This window comes from Physeter macrocephalus, chromosome 11 (genome assembly GCF_002837175.3).
Source record: "Physeter macrocephalus isolate SW-GA chromosome 11, ASM283717v5, whole genome shotgun sequence".
NCBI lineage: Eukaryota > Metazoa > Chordata > Mammalia > Artiodactyla > Physeteridae > Physeter > Physeter macrocephalus.
In genome coordinates, this window is record NC_041224.1 from 167,972,740 (window position 1) to 167,986,412 (window position 13,673).

The window sequence follows — 13,673 nt, forward strand, 5'->3', positions numbered from 1 at the left end:
CTCACACCAGTCAGAATGGCCATCATCAAAAAATCAAGAAACAATAAATGCTGGAGAAGGTGTGGAGAAAAGGGAACACTCTTGCACTGTTGGTGGGAATGTAAATTGATACAGCCACTATGGAGAACAGTATGGAGGTTCCTTAAAAAAAACTACAAATAGAACTACCATACTACCCCGCAATCCCACTACTGGGCATATACTCTGAGAAAACCATAATTCAAAAAGAGTCGGGCTTCCCTGGTGGCGCAGTGGTTGGGAATCTGCCTGCCAATGCAGGGGACATGGGTTCGAGCCCTGGTCTGGGAAGTCCCACATGCCGCGGAGCAACTAAGCCCGCGAGCCACAGCTACTGAGCCTGTGCGTCTGGAGCCTGTGCTCTGCAACGGGAGAGGCCGCGACAGTGAAAGGCCTGCACAGCGCGATGAAGAGTGGCCCCTGCTCACCGCAACTGGAGAAAGTCCTCGCACAGAAACGAAGACCCAACACAGCCAAAAATAAATAGATAAATTTATTAAAAAAAAAAAAAAAAAAAGTCATGTACCAAAATGTTCACTGCAGTTCTATTTACTATAGCCAGGACATGGAAGCAACCTAAGTGTCCATCAACAGATGAATGGATAAAGAAGATGTGGCACATATATACAATGGAATATTACTCAGCCATAAAAAGAAACGAAATTGAGTTATTTGTAGTGAGGTGGAAGGACCTGGAGTGTGTCATACAGAGTGAAGTAAGTCAAAAGGAGAAATACAAATACCGCATGCTAACACATATATATGGAATCTAAGAAAAAAAAAGTGCCATGAAGAGCCTAGGGGTAGGACGGGAATAAAACACAGACCAACTAGAGCATGGACTTGAGGATATGGGGAGGGGGAAGGGTAAGCTGTGACGAAGTGAGAGAGTGGCAGGGACACATATACACTCCCAAATGTAGGGTGGATAGCTAGTGGGAAGCAGCCGCAAGGCACAGGGAGATCAGCTAGGTGGTTTGTGACCACCTAGAGGGGTGGGATAGGGAGGGTGGGAGGGAGGGAGACGCAAGAGGGAAGAGATTTGGTAACATATGTATATGTATAACTGATTCACTTTGTTGTAAAGCAAAAACTAACACACCATTGTAAAGCAATTATACTCCAATAAAGATGTTAAAAAAAAAAAAAGAAACTGTAGGCCAGGAGGGAGTGGCATGATATATTTAAAGTGATGAAAGGGATAAATCTACAACCAAGAATACTCGATCTGGTAAAGCTTGCATTCAGATTTTATGGAGAGACCAAAAGTTTTATGGACAAGCAAAAACTAAAAGAGTTCAGTACCACTAAACCAGCTTTACAAGAAATGTTAAAGGGACAACTCTAAGTGAAAAAGAAAAGGCTACAACTGGAAAGATGAAAATTGTGAAAGGAAAAAATCTCACTGGTAAAGACAAATATACAGTAAAGGTAGTAAATCAGCCATAGTAAGTAGATTAAAGACAAAAGCCATAAAATCATCTATATCTGCAATAAGTAGTTAAGGGATACACAAAAGATATAAAACAAAAGATGTAAAATATGATGTCAAAAACAGTAAACATGTGGGGGGAGGGTAAAAATGCAGGGTTGTTAAAATGAGTTTGATCTTAAGAGATCAGTAACTTCAAGTAATCATACATACACACGCACGCACGCACGCACACACATGCATAGAATGCTATGTACAGTGCGGGGAATATTATAGTCAATAACTATGTAGTATCTTTGTATGGTGACACATATTAACTAGACTTATCATGGTGATCTTTTTTTTTTTTCGGTACGCGGGCCTCTCACTGTTGTGGCCTCTCCCGTTGCGGAGCACAGGCTCCGGACGCGCAGGCTCAGCGGCCATGGCTCACGGGCCCAGCCGCTCCGCGGCATGTGGGATCCTCCCGGACCGGGGCACGAACCCGTATCCGCTGCATCGGCAGGCGGACTCTCAACCACTGCGCCACCAGGGAAGCCCCATGGTGATCATTTTGAAATGTATAGAAATATCAAATCACTATGTTGTGTAATAGGAACTAACATAGTATTGCAGGTCAATTATACTTCAAAAACAAACTCACAGAAAAAGAGATCAAATTTCTGGTTACCAGAGGCGGGGGTGGGGGTGTGGGGGGGAATTGGATGAAGGTGATCAAAAGACACAAACTTCCACTTATAAGATAAATAAAACTTAATAAAATTAGAAGGAAAAAAAAGACAATATGGTATTTGCAAAAGAGTAGCCAAATTATATCAATGGAACAGAATACAGAGCCCAGAAATAGACGCTTATAAATATAATCAACTGATCTTTGACAAAGGAGCAAAGGCAATACAATGGAGCAAAGATAGTCTCCTTCAACAACTGTTTCAGCAACTGTTCCAGTTGCTGGAACAACTGGACATCTACATGTAAAAAGTGAATCTAGACAGAGACCTTATACCTTTCACAAAAATTAAGTCAAATTGAATCAGAGACCTAAATGTAAAACTGTAAAATTCCTGGAAAACATAGGAGAAAACCTAGATGACCTTGGTTTTGGTGATGCCTTTTTAGTTATAACATCAAACACAGGATCCATGAAAGAAATAACTGATAAGCTGGACTTCATTAAAATAAAAAACTTCTGCTCTGTGAAAGACAATGTCAAAGACAATTGTCAATCCTGACAATACAATATTATTCAGCACTAAAGAAATGAGCTATCAAGCCACAAAAAGGCATGGAGGAACCATAAATACATATTACTAAGTGAGAGAAGGCCATCTGAAAAGGCTACATACTATATGACTCCAACCATATGACATTCTGGAAGAGGCAAAACTACAGATTCAGTAATTATATATACTACCATGCGTAAAATAGATAGCTAGTGGGAACCTGCTATAAAGCACAGGAAGCTCTGCTCCATGCTCTGTGATGACCTAGATAGGTGGAATGCGGGGGTGGGAGGGAGGTCCAAGAGGCAGGGGATATATATATATATATATATACATGTAGCTGCTTCACTTCACTGTAGAGCAGAAACTAATACATTGTAAAGCAATTACACTCCAATTTAAAAAAAGGAAAGAAACCATCAGTTGTTGCAGGGAGGGGCAGTATGTGAACAGGCAGAGCAGACGATTTTTAGGGCAGTGAACATACTCTGTATGATACGATAATGATGGATATATGTCATTAAACATTTGCTCAATACCATAGAATGTACAACACCAAGAGTGAACCCTAAGGTAAACTATAAACTTTGAGTGATTATGATATGTCAATATAGGTTCATCTTTGGATAAAATGTACCATTCTGGTGAATGATGTTGATAATGGGGAGGCAATGCATGTGTGGGGGCAGCAGAATATAGGAAATCTGTACCTTCCTCTCAATTTTGCTGTAAACCTAAAACTGCTCTAAAAAAATAAAGTCTTAAAGTCTTATGATACTTGTATCATAAAGACTTCAAAAGAAATAATCTAAAACACAGTAGGAATATCTCTAGATTACAAGACTGTGGGTAAATTTTTTCTCCTTCTTCTATATTTTTCTATTTCCTATTATAAATATGCATCAATAATTTTTAAAATATAATAACCACCCTCTAAGAGGGAGCCTACCAAACCTCTCATATTCCCTATTATGTCAACTTCAGACTCCTACATGGTCTCTTTGTATGCTCCAAAAATTGTCTTTTGCAGGTGCATGTCAACTTGCAATCTAAATCTAATATCCAGACTCCAGGTAAAACTTCTTACCATGTTAGTAGTGCCACCCTCTATGGTGCTTTGTGTGTTATATACATTGTCCACGGGTTAACTAATAATTAGAAAAGTCACACTGCAACCAGGTAATGATGACCAGTCTGTGGACTCTGTAATTAGTTATCACCTATGTTTTAAGACTTAAAACAGCCTTCCACTTTCCACTCCTAATTGGGAATTATACCCTGCTTCCTGATCAACCTTAATATCTGTAAAAATATGGACACTAAGGTGGTTAGACCTGGTTACACCATCATCTTGTGGCTAATTTAACATTATCACAAGCAATATCATACTGAGTAAAAATTGCAAAATTCTTAGGAATAACTGCCTGTGGCAATTGTCATTACTCTCCATAGATTGAAATGAATATGTAATGTGAGCTTCCACACCAGAGGCAGTAGTGTCTAGTACTGTATTCCTGACCAGGAAAGAAAGTCCTCTCATAGTAATGAAAAAAAGATAAAGAATGAATGTCCTCTTTGGTTGGGAGGTGAAATAGGTACGTGATTCCCAGGAACCGAAAGAGCAGCAGGATTTCCTCAACAAAGAGACCTATGGCAACCGTGCAACTCAGTTCTTCTAACTGATTTGAGAAACAGGTTATATACACTACTCTTAACAAAAATTTATTTCTGGGCCTTTAAGTTCAATTAGGTGCTCCTGTTCTGCCACACATTCCATGTTTCCAGCACCCATGACTATAACCTCTCCCGTTCTTGGGCTCCATTAAGAGGTTGAACACCCATCTATACCTTGGCAATGATACAATCCAGAATTCTCACCTCACATCCAACCTCTTTGCTTTGTTTCTATATCCCCAGCCTCTGTATTAAAGTAAAATCAGGTATCTCTCCCTGATTGTGAAGAACAAGGTAACTTTTAGAGTGAAATGAGTTAACACCTCCTACAATTACAACCTCTTATTAGCCAATCCAGCATTATGAGCCACCCATCCCAAAACAAAAAACTTTTTAGAATTTAGTGGTGTTATGATGAATTGACCCTGCCTGTGGCCTCAAAAACAGCTAGATCCAGGGTCCAATGTCCATCTTCACTCCCATTGCCTATCCCCTCATTCCAAGAATTTTTTAGTATTTTTCCGCCACGCTTACTAATTCAGATGGATATGCATGCCAGTATTGTAAGGTGGGCACTATATTTCCCTTGATCTTTTAATAATCCGATACACAGAGGGTGATATCGTAGACAGGAAATCCAGGAGCTATTAAGGCTTTCATACAAGTTCTTGCTGTCTTTGGCCAATATGGTGATACCATGTGCCACCTTATAATTAGAATAGATACCACTGCAGCCAAGGCAGCTTGTTTACACTGGCTAGGTGTCACCCCTTGTCAGTCCTTATACTGTTTCAGAATACTGATTCATACTGAAGACACAATGGAGGACACTTGCTGGCCTAAAGAGAAGCCAGTCAGCTGTCAGTGGCAACATGCAGTCTCAGTTGCCTTGCCCTCATTGGACATGAATTTAGGGTGCTATTTCAACTGTCCTTGTGAATATGTCCACTTTAGAATTTCATAGAGGCGAGATGATCTGTCCTTCTGAGGGGCGTTGAGATGCTTCTTCAAATATTAACATATTGGATATTTGGTGGTCTATTTCTGACTGCAGATCCTGGCTCCAAAATGGAAATTTATTAATGGACAATCCTGGGCTTTCCATGGTCCAAATCATTGACCCAAACCCACTACAACTGATCTATGAGTCTCCTGAAATCAACACCTGGGGCATGGAGTTACACCTCATTTGGTACCATCCAGGATGCACATAATTTTGCCCATTAAGTGAACCTTCCAGGTCCCCAGTGAGTAAGCATTTTTCTGGACTGATGATGCAAGGTATCTGTCATTTCATGTTTTCAGCCACTGATGACACTGGGCAGACCCATTAATGGAAAACAATACAAAGGGTTGCTTTTTTTGATAAAAAATCTCCAAATGGACCTTAGGTAATAGGCCCAAATTTTTAAAGGGGTCTCAATACTTGGCAAATGATCAATATTGTGATATAATGCATAATAGTAAATGAATAAATTTGGGTAGGCCCTGAGTTTTTTGAGTTTGACTTCCCAGCCCACTACCATGGATTACTTCTATATTTAGAGCAGTGGTTTTCCACCCTGGCTGCTTGTTGGAATCATCTAGGAAGCTTAAAAACAAAAGCAAACAGCAACAAAGAAACTATACCTGAGACCCACCCTAAATAAATTAAATTGAAATTTCTAGGGATGAGACTCAGCCGTTGGTGGTGTTATTATGTTTGCTTTAACTCTCCAAGTGATTCTAATATGCAGCCAGGGTTGAAAATCAAGAATCTAGAGCAATGGTTTTCAAACTTTAGAATACATCAATATCACATGTAGGTGATTAAAGTAGATTGCTGGGCGCCCATCTAGATTTTCTGATTTGGTCTGGGGTGAAGCTCAAGAATTTGCATTCCTAACACCTAGTTAGGTGCGAATGCTATCATTAGCAGGTGATGCTAATGCTGCTGGTTAAAGGACCACACTTTGAAAACCACTGATGGAGAGTGTGCTTTTCAAACTTTGATATTAAAACCCACAACTTTAATATTTTAAACCCAAAACATTACCTGAGAACGTTGTTAAAATTCAGAGTCTAATCCAGTAGGCCTGGGGTAGGGTTTGAGACCTGCATTTCTAACAGGCTACCAAGTGATGCTGAAGTTGCTGGTCTAAGGACCACATCTTTGAACAGCAGGTATCTAAAGCTGCCACCCATGTGCCATTTTTTAAATAACCAAGCAAACTAGAAGCTGCTGGAGCAAATCTTCAAGGAGGCCAGTTTTGCATACTAATAATGACATGACTCATTTTGATGACTTCTTTCTTTGTTCCCTGATCACCTGAACATACACAGTCTCCTGGACAGTCTCGTGATTACAACGTAATTATTGCAAAATAGCCAACATCTCCACTAAGGTGAAGCTCTACTCACCTTACTTGATACAGCTGATCACTTCCTTCTCCCTGAAAAACTCTTTTTACTTGACTTCCATGACCCCACACTCTCTTGGTCTTCCTCCTGCCTCTCGAGCCACTTTTTTGTCAGTTCTTTTTCACCTCCCCTATATTTAAATGTTGGAGGGCCACGGGAATCCATTTTTCAGATTCTTTATCCATACTCACTCCTTCAGTAGTCTCATCCAGGCTCATGGCTTTAAATACTATCTAGATGCTGATAACACTCAAAGCCCAGAATGCTTCCCTGGATTATAGACATGTATGTTCAACTGCCTAATGTACAACCCCACTTGGTTGTCTATTAGCATCTAAAACAAAACACTTCTAAAACAGCTCACGATCTTCCCTTTCTCCCAAAACAGAAAATTTGCTCCTGCCACAGTCTTTGCTAATTCAGTAATTGGCAACTCTCTTCTTTCAGGTGTTCTGGCCGAAAACTGCAATCACCATTGACCTTTCTTTTCTGTCACAATTTATACCTGGTCCATCAGTAAATCATGTTGCCCCTATCTTCAAAATATATCTAATCCTTTCTCACTGCTTCCACTGTAACCACTCTGGTTCAAGCCACCAATATGTCTTAGAACAGTCCGCTAAGTGGTCTCTCTGCTTCCATCCTATCCCTCTCCCTCACTCTGCCATCAGGAGCCAGAGTGACCTTGTTAAACCATTAACTCAAATTATGTCACTAATTTGATTAAATTACTCCAATGGCTTCTAATCTCCCTCAGATGGGAAGGCAAAATCCTCTCAAAATCCTGTAAGGTTGTACACAATCTGCTCCCACCACCATTACCTCATCAGACCTCATTTCTTTACTACTTTCATGTGAATTCACTGCACTCCAGCCACTCTTTCATATTGTTCCTCAAGCATATGAGGCATTCCATTTCAGGGCTTTTGAACTTGATAGTCCCTTTGACTGAAATGTCCTTCCCTCATAGCCACACAGCACATTCCCTCACCTCCAAGTCTCTACTCAAGTGTTAAATTTATACTTTACAGTGAGGCGTTCCTGGCTACCCTATCCAAACACCTATCTAAACTCTTCCCAGTAGTCTCTATCTCACTTTCCTGTTTTTTTCTTAGCACTTACACACTATATATAGATAGATATACATACTATATATACAAAAAAAATAGATAACATGTATATGTACACACTATATACATATTTATTATGTATATAAATATGAAATTTACCTTGTTTATTATCTCCCCCCAGTAGATATAGGTTCCATGAGGGTTGGGAATTTCACCTGCTTGGTTCACCACTGTAACTCTAGTGCTAAAAATAGTCCCTGGTAAATACTAATTGGTGCTCAATAAATATTTGCTGAAAGAATAAGTAAAGCAAGAAATACCTATTTTTACACTAAGATGTGTCCCAGACACCAATTAAGAAAGTGTCTTAAGGGACTTCCTTGGCAGTCCAGTGGTTAAGTCTTCACTTTCCAAGTGCAGGTTCGACGCCTGGGGCCAAACAACCAAAACATAAAACAGAAGCGATACTGTAATAAATTCAATAAAGATTTTTTAAATGGTCCACATTAAAAAAAATCTTTAAAAAAAAGAAGAAAGTGTCTTAAGAAGGTGGGTATAACCAATTGTGGCAAATGATGATGATAAATCAAATAAGATTAGAACAGAGAATTGGCCACTGGATATAGCACTGTGGAGGTCACTGGTGGCCTTGACAAGAGTTGTTAGGGTGGAATAGAACAGAGCTAAGACTGAATGGGAGAAAAAGAACTGAAGATAGTGAGTACAAACAACTTTTTCAGATATTTTCTCTTAACATAAGACGATTGCATATGATGTTACCTCTTCTCAAAATGCTATGCCTTCACTCATTTCTTCTGATGACTACTTCTCTGTTTTCCTTAAAGATCCAGACAGCTTAGGTATTCTATTCACTAGGTAACATCACTGTAACTGTTATGTGCCCATGTACATACCGCTATCCCTAGTACACACAGTATTCTAAGTGATTCTTTACTTGACTGATAGTGTCTTAAACTCCTAATACCTTAAAGCTGGGATCCTTGCACAAAGATGTTCAATAAATATTTCTTTGATGAGTGAAAAGACCTTGAAAGAACAGTAAGTTAATAGTTTCTAAGAAACTATTCTTATTTCTTAATAGTTTCTAAGAAACTATTATTTCTTAATAGCTTCAAAGAATTTATTTATTTACCATGTTTTCCTTAATTTATATCCAAATATATTTTATTAGTTATCTATATATTAGACACTACAAAATAATAAAGGAAAAGTTATTATAACACAAATGTAAAATCTGTCTTTTCCCCAAGTAAATAATGATACATTTATGACAATTTGAACTATTATTCTGGATAATTCCAACCTTTGCCTGAAAACACGTTAATTTTATCTCTTAAACTATGCAGTATTTGAAAAACAACCATAAATATTTTGATATCCACATACATAAAGTGAAAGTTTACAGAACAGAATTATTAAATAGTCTGTGAAAGTTCAGGTCACCAATTCTAGTTACTTAAACACAGGGACATTTTACTAAATCTGTATGTTATCTAATACTTTCTGATGTATTGCTTCTAGATATTACACAATGCTTAAGAAAATTCTGGTAACAGGTTTGAGGGGAGGGTTTCTACCCATTTCTCAAACTGCTTATTTAAGAATTCTATGCATGCATGTTTTGGGATACAGATTGGCAACGTGTTTCCTAAACAGAATCATCTGGGGCACTGTTTGAAAAACAAATTTCTGGGATCCAGCTCTAGAGGATTCTAGATTAGCGCATTTGATGAAAAGGCTAGAAACTGGCAAAAAGCTCCTTAAATGATTCTGTTGATCAGTCAAGTTTGGGAAATATTGACCATATATCTGGAAACATTAACTAGACAACAAGTAGGTTTGCAGCAATTCCTGCCAGACCTTAAAAAGTTGCTACCCTCAACCCATAAACACAAAAAGTACTGATCCACCATGGAGACATTATACATTCTGAAATGCTTTATCAAGACAATTTTGACTTGTGTTGAATAAGTGAAATTTCCATACTATAAATACAGAATTGTTAAAAACCACTTTTACTAGATTATGATGAAGCTTGATCAGTTTTCTTTCTTAAAAACACCACCTACCACAATTGACGAGCTACTACACCTTTCATTTTGTCTAAAGGAAAAAAAAGTAGTAACAAAATGCACCAAGCTAACTACATTCCATCAATGGTCTTCACTGGTGATATATGACTTGAAAACTATCAATAACATTCACTACTTCAAGCACAAACTTGTCAAAAATGTGTTGATGGGTAGTATCTAGAAAAATTAATTTTAAAAACTATTGTATCCTTTGGGAAGACAGCTGGCAAAAGTTTCAAAATATAGACCAAGCTACAGATGTTCATCGTATATTAAAACTACTAGTAGTCTATTTTATAACTTAGTCTTAAGCCTGTAATAAACACTTAATAACTAGAGAATTTTATCAATATAACTTGGGACACAGGAAAAAAAAACATTAAGAAAGAAAACGTGACTCTAAAATTCCTGTGTTATTTCTGACACTGAAACTAATTTCTACATAAGTCAGTAATACTGAAATAAATATAACTAAAGGACAAATTACTATATATACATACCTAATAAAAAGAAGTAAGACAACTACATGCAACACAGACAAAATGATAAAGTCATGTGGCACCACCATTGGCAATGCTAGATGTAGTAAGATGATAGAACTGGTAAGCAACTGATCATAATTTAGTCTACAACCAATATGGCACCTACACTTTCAAAACTTAAAGACAACGACTTGCTCATTCTGGTATAGTCTTAGCTTCAGACTGTTATATTCAATTAATATGTTTTACCTAAGTTTCAAGCAAATATGAAAACAAAACAGATGATAAAAACTATACTTTTTACTAATAAGGCTAACATTACAGCAACAGTTTTCCACCATGCCATCACATTTATGACTATTACATTTTCTGCTGTGACAGAATTGAAAAATTACTTGAGTAGTAACTATATTTGTATTTCAAACACTGAATTGAAACAAATTTGAAAGCTTTGAACATTTTCCTGATCCATTTCACAAACAAGAATGATCTCTACCATTACTGTTTGAAACAAAATTTCCAAAAGTTTGAGCGATTTCTAAGTTATAGTCTTAGTACTGTACTAAATTTGTGCTACAATTTCAGGATGCTATATATTCAGATTTTACTACCCCATTGAAATTTTCAAGAACACTTTTTATTGTTATATATTATTTTAAGGGTGAATCCTTTGCATAAAATCATAAGCAAGTATCCAATTATGACAAAAATTAGAGTAATCTCACTTTTGAAACACGTTGAGATACTACATATATGGTTGTGCAATTACGTAGGAAGGCAAAAGCATCACCTCCTTACAGTTTACTGAAACACAATTATAAAAATTCAAGCAGTGTGACATAATATAGCTTCAAATCACTGCTGGAAGACTAAAGAAAACATCATTTACCCCATCAAATAAATCATATCTAGTTTCAGAAGATCTTCATACCATATTGCTCTCAACTACCAAGTAGTAAAAACAATAGAAGTGCACCTCAAAATCCTTCACACCTACCTACCCCACCTACTGATTCGAACCTAAGAGACTGAATATCTGGAGGAGGGCTTCAGTCAAGGCTGCTTCAACTATATAAGGCTGCTATCCCCTGAACTGTCGGAGAACTAACACATGGAAAAGAAGAGACAAACTGGAAAGGATCAGGGAAAAAGACAAAGAACTGGGGTCAATTCTACTCTTGGGGTGAATAACAACAAACAACTGAACCCCAAACACTGTCTCATTTCCTACTCCACAATCTCAGCTTCTGGTCTCCTTATCTTTACTCCATCTTGCCCTACCTATTGTTTGTCCTAGGCCTCCTTTTCCCTCTTACAGAGCATAAACGTACAGACATGCAAAATAGAAGATCTTCTTTATTACAGAATTTAAGTGCCAGAGTTTTTTGCCTACAAGACATCAAACCATGATACTGGATTTGAAATGCACACTTTAAATCCTGTGGAAAATAGACATGGGGATAAAACTGAGTAACCAAATCCAATCATAGAATCTCTTTTAAAAAACCCAGAAGAAGCAAGCGCGAGTGCGCGCCCACCCCCACACACACACAAACACACACACAGTCTCAAAATGTTTTAAAACACATTCTCCATCATCAACGACAAATGTACTGTACTTGAGACAATAATCAATGGACTAGAATAATTTCTACAGCTTTTAACTTTATTTGCCACAAAAGTTCTAAGACACGGACTGAAAATTACATTTCAAATACACCGCTCACTAAAGAAATGTAAACAAGCACTGGGACCAACTTTAAGATGCCGCCCACAAAAGAATTAAAAGGAAGACAAAACTGTGATTTAAGTTAAAAATACAAAAGTATATTTATTTAGCATTGCTTTATTGAAAAGGAAACAGAATTGGAAATCAGAATTATTTTTAGCACCTTCTTCGGATCAAACCTATCCCCAAACTGCCTATAGGTGTGCACATTTTAAAGTCCAATGAATTGCCTTAAGGTTGCCAGGGTTTCTTTTCTATCTGCTGATAACAGCAGGCAGTGAAACCTCAACTAATCATTATGGCCAAGAGATGAGAGCCCTCCAGGATGCCATCCTGGGCGCGCTCCCCAGGACCAGCCTAGAGCTTAGGGGACTTTTATCAGTCCTCTACTAGGTAAAGGACTTCCCTCGGGCGCTTTAAGAATCGTTGAATAAATCAACGAAGGGATTTAAAGGAGTAAAATGCTACCAAAATAACCTTTTGTACGTTTCACAAATCTGATGGAAGAAGAAGGGTACACAGCCAGAAAACCGAGCGCCCAGTGGATAAGCGGACTTGGTGTCACCGCACCGACCGAGAGGGAGAGACTCTAGAACGCGAAGATGGGGAAAGGCATTTCTCCGCTGTTAACAGGGCGGATTCGGGACCAGATGGCTGCGGGTTTCTCTCCCGGGCGATGCGCCCTGAAGGAGCGGGTCACGGGCACCCAGAAGGACCGGCAAGTGCAAACTCGGCGCGCGGGTCTCAAGGCGACGGCGGCCGCCCCCGCCCCTCCGTACCTGATGATGTCGTCGCTGTGGCCCCGGTAGAACTTCTGCCGGTGCTCCCGCGGGCTGTACACCACGCCAACGCCCGCCACGAAGTACACGATCTCCTTGGCCGCCGTGTAGTAGAGGTTGTTGCGGCACTGGTGGCCCCGGTAGCCGTACACCCACTCAAGCCGCAGGTGGCAGCTCGGGGCGCTCCGGGCAGCCATGTCGGGGCGCCCACCCCGCCGTTCCGCTCGGGCCCGCGGCGGCGGCGGGAGACGGGAGGCGGCGGCGTCCGGGCGAAACAAGCCCTCCCGCGGGCGGCCGGGACTCGCCGCCTGCCGCGTCCTCTAAGCCGCGCCTGGCAGGTGCATGTCGCTTCTCCTGGCCGCCGCCAGCGCCGCCTCAGCCCACGGGCGGGAGGAAAACCCTCGCCTCGCGGAACATGCTGAGGGCCGCGGGCGCCGCCGGCCGTCAAGAGGGTGCCGCGCGCCCTCTCTTCGCCCACCTCGGTCGCCTTGTCTCCTCAGCCCGCAGCGCCCAAGCCTTGAGCCGAGCCGAGCCGAGTGAGGGCCCGCCTCCCGCCTCCCTCCTCCGCGCCTCCGCCGCCGCCCGGGCACCCAGCTCCTCGCCCGGGTCACCTGCGGCGTTCACGTCCCGCCGCGGCCTCGTCCCACAGCCCGGCGGACCCGCGCCGCGCGCCCCCGAGCGCAGGAAAACGGCGAGCGCCCTACCTCGCGCGGCTCCGCCCCCTCGCTGCCGTCGCAGCCAACGCCCGCGCTCGCCCCGCCCCGCCCCGCCCC

At 40.5% G+C, this 13,673-nt stretch overlaps 1 protein-coding gene across 5 annotated transcripts in view; it reads right to left on the bottom strand.

The window, feature by feature from the left end:
* Positions 1-13,097, bottom strand: part of EML5 (EMAP like 5) — a 178,514-nt gene extending 165,417 nt beyond the window's left edge. For all 5 annotated transcript variants that reach the window (XM_024130935.3, XM_028496289.2, XM_055088668.1 and 2 more), the window contains exon 1: positions 12,901-13,097. In XM_024130935.3, coding sequence (XP_023986703.1) covers positions 12,901-13,097 — 197 coding nt within the window. The remainder of the gene's footprint in view (positions 1-12,900) is intronic.
* Positions 13,098-13,673: the final 576 nt, after the last annotated feature.